Source organism: Labrus bergylta, chromosome 15 (assembly GCF_963930695.1).
Source record: "Labrus bergylta chromosome 15, fLabBer1.1, whole genome shotgun sequence".
Classification (NCBI taxonomy): domain Eukaryota; kingdom Metazoa; phylum Chordata; class Actinopteri; order Labriformes; family Labridae; genus Labrus; species Labrus bergylta.
The window spans coordinates 22,949,658-22,961,271 of NC_089209.1; the positions used below are offsets into that span (position 1 = coordinate 22,949,658).

The 11,614-nt window shown below is 40.3% G+C and overlaps 1 protein-coding gene across 1 annotated transcript; it reads right to left on the minus strand.

Annotated features, from left to right (window-relative positions):
• Positions 1–1,615: 1,615 nt before the first annotated feature.
• On the minus strand, positions 1,616–9,486 carry LOC109982321 (zinc finger protein OZF-like). The gene is given in 4 exon segments (XM_020631479.3): positions 1,616–3,359; positions 3,362–3,395; positions 3,397–3,937; positions 9,187–9,486. Coding segments are annotated over 4 exon segments (1,245 nt in total). The 5' UTR covers positions 9,353–9,486; the 3' UTR covers positions 1,616–2,855.
• Positions 9,487–11,614: the final 2,128 nt, after the last annotated feature.

An 11,614-nucleotide genomic window follows, 5' to 3' on the forward strand; every position in this document is an offset into this window, starting at 1 on the left:
TTTCACATTGCACCCCGCTGAGAAGTGATTTCCCTTTCTGTCAGTTCTGCTTGCATGATAATCTCTCTCTGTGATAGTTAATGCATGCTGTCAAACCTTGATTCACTCTCTCTGCCTCTCCACAGGTGCATTTTCCATCATGGTGCTTACCAACCATTGCCAGCCAAGGATTTAGTGAACAGACCCAGTCTCAGCCTCGTGATTACCACTGCCCCCCCTGTCCATTCTTACACTTGATGTATATTACATTTTTGGCTGTATTGAAAAAAAAAAAAAAACCTGCTGTGCCTTCCTTCTTTTTTTGCCACATCTTGTCGTCATTATTTGCTGTCTGAAACTCTTGCACTCAGCTATCCATACCACACTTCTATATCTTCATTTTTCCTGTTTATTGCTCTTTCTGCTTTCAGCTTCTTCACTCCCCTGCACCCCAACGTGGCCATGGTACCAAACCAAACATAGTTACCCTTCTAAGTTATTCTGTTTAACATAATCTGTATTTCTACTGATAAATCCGGTCTCTCAGCCAATGTATCAAAATAGTTCCATGTGAGATGGGTCATATAATTGGCCTGACATGAAAAAGAAAAAACATTCATTCATTCATTAAAAAGTTGCATTAACACCTCCCTCTGGTTCTAAAGTTGAACTACATTTTTAAATTCAACTTCTATTGAAACTTGAAGAAATAGCTCTTGGTCATTTGGAAGTGAAGGACCATCCTTCCATTGCTGTGAATTTGCGGTGAGGGACCATCAATAAATAAGTGTTTCATGGGGACAAACCCGTCTGCAGCTGTTATAGTAAGTTAACTTTCATTTCATGCGAGCAGTGTCCTCTTTTTTAATACTCACAAGAATCAACAGACTTCATGATATGACCCAATTGTGTTTTTTCTATTTTTTGTATTTATATTTATCATTAAAAAGGAATTTTTTTTTTCTCAATACCTTCAGCTTAAGTGACTTTGTTTGATCAAAGAATCTTAGATTAATAACAACATTGTCTTAAACTTGAAAGGTATAAGAAAAAAACATGAATTATTATTAATAATAAAGATGAATAAAACAAGAAAATAAGCACAATAACATTGTATGATGAGGTGTGTCTCAATGTCTGCAGTGAGTTTTAATATCTAAGATGGATTTGATGACACCAGGTCACATAACATGAAGGGTAAGTAGCGTAATGATACTATAATACAGTTCATTAATGTATTGATGGTCCCTTAAACAGCCTCTGATTGTTTAGAGCGAGCAGCTGGGGATGGGGTAACCGTCTGTCTGCCATCTCTCAGGGAAACAGAGTGAGAAAAGTCACAGGGCCCAGCGTGACCGTTCATTATCCAACTTACAACCAAAACCTTTTTAAATATTACAGCATATACTGGCATGAATATTAAAATGATTTTATCACTTTAACAGTAAAAAATAACTGATCATTAATAGAAAATACTTATATTATACTGTAGCAGACTGTTATATTTTGGTTGTACTGGCATTTTGGAGTAACTTATTTTATTTTAAGGCCCCAAAAAATGGACATAATACTTGTTTGATGGTCGAAGTAAAAGCTTGAATGTGACACACATACATGAATGCTCTTAATAACAATATCTTTTTTTCAAGCACCTTTTTTTAATCCCAGATTTCCACCCTAAAGCCTAAACACTGAACCCTTACAGACTTTACAACGACAGGCGTGCAGTGTGTGAGTATGAGAATAGAATAAGTGAGAAATGGTACACACTATTATGACATCAAATGTTGCCAGGGAACAAGATAGAGAGATGGAAAAAAAGTTACATGAGCTATAAAACCTGACAGATTTGGCTAAATTAACTAGCAGAAAGAACCACCTTAACAGACAAGTTGTGCTAACTTTCCTGAATGAATGAGCTACCTCAACTGCAAAACAATTAGCTACTTTTCACAGAATGAGCGACCTTCTCCGACATATTGTGCCAGCTTTCCTGAAAGAATGAGGTCTCCCCCTGACAAACTGAGATCCCTTACTTTTCAACCCGATAAACTGAGCTACCTCCAACAGTGTGAGCTACACTGCCTTTCAGAATGAGCTACCCAACCTGACAGATTGTGCTCATTTACCTGCCAGAATTATTCACATTATTTGACAGAATGATTTGCCTTATCCCTTACTCACTGAACTATAAAGCTCTTAATGTGCAGGCCCCATTAGATCTTAAAGAGCTAATTGAAAAAAAACAAGAAAACTGAAAACTAATTTATCGATAATAAACAAAAACATTCAGTATCATCAAGTACCCCAGTCAATGGTCTGATACCAAAGAAAAAAACTTTTGTCATGATGATTATGTGACAATATCAAACAATCCCATGTGTCTAACAAACGCAAAATTAGTCAAAGCTTGTAAAGTATAACTACCTATCTAAACGCTTTCTTAGAACTTAAAGTCTCTATTTCAGAAGAATCTTCTGTCTTGACCTCAGTCTCTGCTTGCATATATCTCTCTGGATCAGACTTCCTGGCTTGTTCTCCTCCTCTTCGCCAGCTTCTGTTTTTGCCTCTCTTTTCTCCTCAGTTTGGTTTTGGTGAAGCTCTGAAGCCGGACCTCCAACACACTTTTTTGTGTTTTTTTAACTGGCTAGACAAACTAAATAGAGAGCAGTTGTAGAGTTTCTCCACTGTGTGCTTAGCCATGTGATGTGTCAGGTCTGACTTTCCTCGAAATCTTTTGTTGCACTCAGAGCAGCTGAAAGGTTTCTCACTGTGAATTCGTAAGTGTTGGTTCAGATGTCTTTTGTGGTTAAATCTTTTACAGCAAGAAGAGCAGCTAAAGCATTTCTCACCACTGTGACGTACCATGTGCGTGTTCAGTGAAGACTCATCGATAAACATTTTACAGCAAATAGAGCAGCTGTAGGGTTTCTCTCCATGGTGGCGTGCCAGATTATGCCCATGACTAAGCAACTGAAGGGTGTCTCTACTGTGTGAATGGCCATGTGAGAAGATGAACTTTGAGTAAATCTTCTACTGTACTTTGAGCAGCTGAATGGTTTCTCTCCTGTGTGAACCAACACATGTCTCAACACATTATCTCTGCGGTTAAATCGTTTATTGCAAACAGGGCAGCTGAAGGGTTTCTCTCCTGTGTGAACTCTCCTGTGTCTGCCAACATCTGGTTTAGTTTTAAATGATTTACCACACACGGAGCAGCTGAATGGTTTCTCTCCAGTGTGAACTCTCCTGTGTCTGCCAACACCTGGTTTAGTTTTAAATGATTTACCACACACAGAGCATCTGAATGGTTTCTCTCCAGTGTGAACTCTCATGTGTCTGCCAACATCTGGTTTAGTTTTAAATGATTTAACACACACACGGAGCAGCTGAATGGTTTCTCTCCAGTGTGAACTCATGTGTGCCATCATATGCCCTTTGTACTTGAAAGTTTTACCACACTCAGAGCAGCTGAAGGGTTTCTCAACTTTGTGCATTATAATGTGTTGGATCAAATCCTGTTTCTTTTTGAATATTTTACCACACTCCGAGCACCTATATAATTTCTTGTCAGTCGTCAGTCTCTTTTTTATTTTTTCCTCAGTGTCTGAGTCTGACTGATGTTCTCTACTCTCTTTCCAAGCATCACTTGTATCAGCCTGTGGTTCAGAAGAGTCTTCAGTCTTTATCTCGGTCTCTGGTTGTAAACCTCTCTGATTACACTGTGAGGACTGAGGTGTCTCTTCATCTTCACTCTTCACCTCCACAGGAGTGAAGGGGAACTTGGTGGTATCAGCCTCCTCCAGTCGTTGAAGCTGCTCTCCCGCTCTATGGCTCCACAGTTCCTCCTGTTCTTTTTTAATTTGTGGGGGCTTAGCGTCCTCCTGGTCCAGACTGGGGTTCCACTCACGCTGCTCAGGGGGAAGCTTTTCTTCACTAACCAATAACTGCTGGACGTCTGCAGGACACAGTCAAAACAAAAATTAAACAGATGTTTAAGAAAACCATCATGAATGTTATTGCAAATCTTAATACTTAAGGACAATAGAAACTTTATCTTCATCAGGTATGTGATCAGAGAAGGACTAAAAGGAGGAAATCCCAATCGAACAATTTAATTGCCATGTGACTTAATCAAAGCACTTCTTTTTTTTTTAGCAACAATCTGTTTGTGAACGGCATTAAATAGTTACTTGTTGTCTCCTGGGGTCTCCAGTAAATGTTAAGCATCAAACCTTTTTTTTCTTGCATTCCGATTATTTTTTCTGCACAAATTTATAACCAACACACAATATCTCAAATCTTCTAACCTTAAGGCGGCACCATTATCAACATCCACCAACAAGGACCTTATCAATCATGTATTATCTCCACCTTGCTCATGCTCAGTTTTGGTGACTGTACAAGTATTTCAAGGTTCTCAAAGAAGTATTTCCTTTATCATGGCAAACAATAAAATGTCATGTCCACAGTGTTGGACAAAGCCTTATGGATCAAACAGAGACATGCAGCCGAGTGGGAGAAGTGTGTGGCCCAGTAAGCAGAAGACAGAAACAGTCCTAAAACCCCCGCTAAAAAGCAAGTAACATTAGCGGAGTCCTTTTCCTATGGTACCCCATATGACAAGAAAGGGCCCCGGTGGAAAGACATAACAGATTTTGGTGTTTCACATCGGCAAAGATATACAAGCTCATGTCACCTTTTGTTATTGTAGTATTGATTGAGAGCCCCCTGATGGCAGAATCTACATATATCTTTAACATTAAGATGGACCATGTTTATTGCGACTGGGCCCCAGAAAGCTTTCCCCTTTATCCCCCCTGAGGGGCGGCCTTGGATCAGTGACCAACCCAAATCAGCAGGGCGGAGTAATCACATAATGTAAGAGTCCACCCTCGACCCTAAGTCAAGAGTTATATATACACAAAGTAAGACATAGGTAAGACCATTACACCTGAAAAGGGAAAGTGTTTAAATGAAGGGGTGAGTTATTTGTTTAATAGTCATGAATATTGCTCGACATTTTGAATGTTATAAATGGTGAAAAGAGTATTCCTCTGTTAACTTCATTGTAAGAGGTGAGGAGATGTGTATTTTGGCCATCTGTGACTTCCGTAGTAGAGCCACACATTGAATGTCAGGACTTGGGAAATGTCCATTCTATAACTAGGACTCATGCCGCTGTTGTATGATGTTGCTCTAAAATAAACAACATGTCCAGCCGGAGTACGACTATTCATTGTTATACAGGTAACCTGACATGGTTTGGATAGAACACATCATTTTGGCGAGTTTGATTTAAAGCAGTGAATCATGGTCTATAAAATCATCATGATTATCCAGTGAGAGCCACAAAACTCCAAAAAAACAGTGTTCAGCCAAAGGCGTCTGCACACAAAGGTGGATAAACAGCACATTATAATATCTATCTATCTTAATGACAATATAATGAAGAACCCTGTAAAGCCTGACACATTAAAAAAAAGACCGAAAATTCTATTTTTTTTGAAACTGAGATGTTTATTAAACCTTATAACAAAATCCCTTTTTTTTTTTTGCCATATGATTTTGTATCAAATTTGATACATCGGGCATTTTTGGCCATGATTTTAGTGGAATTGTTTTTTTTTTTTTAAAGATTTATTTTTTGGGCTTTTTCGTGCCTTTAATGCAGAGAGAGGACAGTGGATAGAGTCGGAAACCAGAGAGAGAGAGCGGGGAATGACATGCGGAAAGGGGCCACGGGTGGAAGTGAACCCGGGCCTACCGCTCAAGACGAGAGTCTCAATACATGGGATGCGCGCCCCACCACTGCGCCCCGATTTCAGTGGAATTGTTATTGTGAAAATTCCCAAAATATATTTTAAGATGGTATTTCAGTCATTTATTAAATCATCAAAATAGTGTGTGTTGGTATTGTGGTAGGCATTAAGTAGACTACATTACAAAACATGTGACATAACTATTCAGGGTTAAAGCACCTTATATACCTGCACACATTTTTAACATTAATTATTATGTAATTATACATTGTTAAGAACAGGGGTTCTCAGACTTTTCAGCCTGTGACCCCCAATTTAATTGTGCAAGAGACTGGGGACCCCAATTGTCCCAGGAGGTGCTTAGAACATTTGACATTGCGCACACTATTAGGCCTCTCCAAACACTGGCATTAGAACACCACACAACAGCCGAAACACCATCATGTATTTTCAAATTAATGGGTGAAATATGCAGTTTTAAACCATTTTTAAATGTTTTTGGAAGGAGTATCGCGACCCCCCCTTACAGTGTCTCGCGACCCCCCCAGGGGGTCCCGACCCCCACTTTGGGAACCACTGGTTTAGAATATACCAATTTTAAAGAATGTGTAACAATATAAATATTATTCTTACCGTAACTTCTTGAAAATTAGCAAAAAGATTTTCCTGTTAAAAGTATGTGGATGATTTCATGACAGCGGCCATTTTGAAAAGGTCAAAAAAGCCCTTACACTGCCTGCAGTGAAATGATAATCCACTAGAGGGCAGAATGCATGTTTCAGGTCATATACCTGACAGGTTTTTAAGGATAGTCTTGGTCATGTTGATAAGATCGATGTCTCAGAAACTCTCGTACCACATGATACAAAGAAGGGGGCCTCTTTTTCATTTATTTATTATTATTGGTTAGAAATATTTTGTACTTAATATCTTGTTTTAACTTAGTATCATAATTTATTTTCATGTTGTTTTTAAGTCTTTGAATTACTTTTTGTATGAATGCTGCTTTATGACTAAACTTAAGGTTAAAACCTAATACTCTAGTTATGTAAAAGTTAATCTGTAAAGTTAAATGTACTGCCATAACTGATTTTCACTGATAATGTTAAACTCCATCAGATATAATCATCCCACATCAGCAACCAAAGTTACTTTCAGTTCAGTAAACTCAACGACTTAGCAGCAGCTAGCCGCGGCTAACACTGAGATATGTGCGTAAATGAAGGTTAACTAAAGACTCTGGTCCATGAAACATGAGCAGGAAACACGTTTCCATCAGTAGACACAAACCCTGCCTGTTGGAGCCAAATGATGTGTTTGTTTTGTGTCATGGTATTTTTCCTCATGGTTGTGTGTGTTGGCCCTCTACTGGTGTAGCCTGGGCAGATGCTGTGGTTAAAACAAGGCTCCAGGGGCCTCATGTATAAAAGACTGCGCAGCTTCTATACTGAAAGATGGCGTACTTAAGTAAGCTACTTAAGCATAGAAATGTCCACATGTATAAAACAGAAACTGAGCGCAGCTGCTTTGTGGCACATTTGGCCCGCCTTGTCTCCTCCCATTAATAATGCAAATTACTATAAATACGCCACATGCAAACTATGGGCCAAATAACGATGTAAACAGAACGTAAACAGAGGGATTTCGCTGACTGTGAAATAATTAAGGTGCTTTTGACTGAGGTGGAGGACACAAAACACATTTTATTAGGTGTCCTTTTCTCGAAAATCAGACACTAGACCTGAGGCCAGCGTCTCCGAAGCAGCTGAACGTGCGCTCCCGGAGGCGCACGAATCCACTGCACCCCGGGCTTTAACTGCCGAGGGGCGCCAGTCAGGTTGCGTCCTCACTAACGCTGTACGGGAATCACAGAGACTGATTGTAAATATGAGGAAAGATACATGCAGCGAATATATCCTGGTGGATATAGTGACACATTAAATGACCTTGTTAAATAATGAGGAGATATGTTTGCCTCAACATCATCCGGCATTGTTTCACATTCTCTGTATCCTAATGGTGCTATATAGCTCCGTTTGGCTCTGTTAGGTTCCGGTGCCAGTGCAGCGCGCTACATGCACAGGAGGTGGGAGTGCGCCTCGTTTCCTTTGTGTCACTTTTGGCACAGTGGTTAAGGCGTGACATCTGTTCGTTTAGATGTGTTTTCATTGCTGAAACTATGAAAAATATGTTTGAATTTACCCCACTTCATAAAAATAGTTCAGTAAATTGAGTGGCAAATGTATTATGGCTCATCTGGCGAGTTGAACAAGTGGAACTAAGAGTTTGTGGGATGGTCCGCACATTCTCAGGTCACGCTGATTTTTATACATCCCGACATGTGCGTGAAACACAGCGTAGTCAACATTTTAGTGCGCATGCACAGTTTATACATGAGGCCCCAGGTGAGGTGGGACAGGTGATTGAGGCAAACCGTTTTTCTACCGTGGCCCTTTCCGAATTGTCACAGTTCAGTATGCAGTACGTACTATTCAGTATGGAGTTTCAGTATACTGAACATTTCAGTATGGATACTAACTTCCGGGTTTTATGCAGTATGGATCGGATGCGTGCTTTCAGGAAATTAATTGTGTTTTACCACCCACAATGCAGTGCGAAATTAAACGTAAATCGTCACGTCACGTCCGCCTCCAAATCAAAACAAACGAGCGTGGATTAATTTAATAAATTTTTAATCTTAATTTAAGTCCCCACTGAAATCACTACTTTAAATTAACAACAGAAAATATAACAAATATCTGCATTATTATAAAACCTTTCCCCCTCTATTTAAATCATGATTTCACTATTTAAATGCGTCTTTATTGGTTTATTTTATATTCTGTATATTACTGTCTTTCATTTGTACTTTTCTTTATGTACTGTATGTTATTTAGTTATTTAATCTGCCTTTTACTTGATTTACATTGTGATATTGTTTTTTGTTTACCTGACTGTATATGCGCATTACTCTTCTTGAATAAAGATAAAAAATTAAAAAAAAACCGGGTGAATGCGGCCGGTTCAGGAAACGTAAATGACGTCACTTCCATACTGAATGAATCAGACGAAGTAGGAACAAATATCTGCCTACTGTGTGTGCATACTGAATAGTAGGTACTAACAGTATACAGCACAGATAGTACGTACTGCCTACTGAAAGATTGAGTATGTACTTGGAAATTCGGATACGGCCTGTGTCAGCCTGTCGGAGTTAACGCATCCAAAGTGGATTTGTTTGTTGTATTTATAGACGTAGTGGTTCTTCATATTTTCCTTTATTGATAAATGTTTAAAAATAGATGGATTGAAATATCCAAATCACAACGTCAATGGACTGTGTTCATTTCTTCGAGCTAAGCACGCGCCCGAAATCTTCCACATTCATGCCTCACGTGACTTTTCTAAACAATATTGGGTTTGATAAAATGAGTCACTACTCTACCTGTTCTCTGCAGCTTGATTTCAAGTGTCAACATGACACTCCGCAGTTTTCTTTGGTACTGGAGCTCCTCTTCGTACCCACGTGTTGTTTGTCCCGACATGTCTCTGATAACAGCAGCGAGCAGCCGCCGTCTGAATAACTCTTTAAGGCTTTGAAACCCGGACATCTTACACACACCCAAGAGTGACTGACGAAAAACTCAAACTGCCGTCTTGTCTTACTTCACTCTGATAATCTACCACGGTGGGTAGCACTGACGCACATGGTCACTGTGCTTTTCCAGAAACTGCTGGGTGGCAATTCTCCTTCGTTGGTTTTTAAATGCGGTCAGCATAAAGAAAAGTTGCCATTCCGCACCTTCCGCCCCCTTGTGTACGACGGAGGATTAGGACCACGTTAAAAAAAAAAATCTAAAATTTCGAGACTAAACTCGTAAATGTACGAGAATAAAGGCTGCAGGCTGTCACTCTGATGAACGCTAAACAATCACAGTGTCAGACCTGTCGCTGTGAAATAACTCTGAAACATACCGTCACTGTCAATGTACATATACGTATGTAGGCCTATATATTATTAAATTAAAATGATTAATCTACGTACACTTTTAATGTAAATATTGAATACTCTACCTCAGGTAAATTAACCCATCTGTCACATAACTGCATTTTTTTTATCACCATGTTACTTAAGCTTTATTTGCACTACTCACCACCGCACTGTTTCTGATTTAGTCTTTTCTTATCGTGTTTATTGTTGATATTTAATATTATACTTGTGCATAAGAGAGCACAGTTCACCAAAGTTAAATTCCTTGTGTGTGTAAGCATACCTGGCCAATAAAGCTGATTCTGATGTCCTTTAGGGTCTGGGCCAGGGTGGGGACTGGTACAGGTGTACTGTTCGTGGTCTTACAAGCAGCCCAGGTGTAGTGTCTGGTGGTGGGACAGGAACATGTTGGGCTTCAGTGCACAGTCCCTGGTGATGCTGGTGTGGTTCTCTTCTCTGCAGCAGGGTGCAAATGAAGATCCTGCTGATTGGGAAAGTAAAGGACGCTTTTTTGATCACTGTCCTGAGTTGGTCTACCAATCTCTCCTGATGTGACCCCGTTGGTCGTTGGTGGTGTTGATGATAATATGATTGGGTGATCCCAGCTCAGACTCACACTGTCAGCATCTACAGGGCTTTTTTGTAGTGTTTGGACACCAGATCTTCTCCACCCTGTGTCTCTGGAACAGAGACTGCTCATCCAGAAACTTCCTGTCAGATTCAATGAGCAGGTGAGGGCTCAGTGGAGGATGGTGAGACTGTTGAGTAAGGGTGGTGTGCTTGAGGTGGATCAGGTGTAGGGTTGGTTTGGATAAAGACGGTCAGGCTCTGAGCAGAGCTGGTCTGGGTTGAAATGGTCGTCATTTCAGGCGGCCTGGAGCATATCATAACGTCTGCTGAGAATCTACAGAGAATCTAATGTATACAATATTCAGTGTTGTAAAACTGTTAAGGTCTTAAAAAACAACTTTGTGGAAGGAATCCACCATAATCCCGATCCCCAAAAAGACACATGCTAGGGACCTTGAGGACTGCAGACCGGTGGCCCTGACCTCTGTGCTGTGTAAATGTATGGAGAGAGCAGTGTGTGACCATCTGTCTAAAATGGTGTCAAACAAACTTGATCCCTGCCTATAAAGCAGAACGTGGAGTGAGGAAGTCTCACACTGTCACCAAACCCCTGGACTCTGCACATCCCGACACGAGGATTTTATTCATGGATTTCTCCTCTGCTTTTAATACTGTACACACAGACACTCTGTTGCACCGCCTGTGGGACCTTCGTCACAATCACCATCACCTTCTCTTCTAATCCAGGGTCAGCTTGTAGAACAGGTTCTTTCTTTTAGAGATTGACACCTGTCTCTGTTTTTCACATTATGCTGACTCTGTCTACAAAGAAGCACAACAAAGACTCCACCTGATGAGGAAACTGAGGACTTTTTATGTAAGCAAACACATTTTAACTCTGGTTTACCAATCACGTATTGAATCTATCCTCACTTTTAATATCTCATCCTGGTACAACTCCCTCACCACCAAACACAAAACCAAACTCTCCCGCATTGTTAATCAGGCCAGCAAAATTATCGGTTCCCCACAAACTACCTTCTCTGAGCTGTATAACCGCTCTGTGATCAGGAGAGACACCCAGGACCCCTCTCACCCCCTCCACCACTCCTTCCAGTTACCGCCATCAGGCAGACGCTACAAAGTCCCTCTGCCCGGAAAAACATCTACAAAAAATCCTTCATTTCCTCTGCAGTAACCACCCTGAACAAAGTCAAATAGACCCCCCCCCCCCCCCGCTTTTTATAAGCTGTTGTTTTTAACAGTCCTCCTTTAATGTCTGTTCTGCACTGTGTTTATTGTTTGAGTCCTG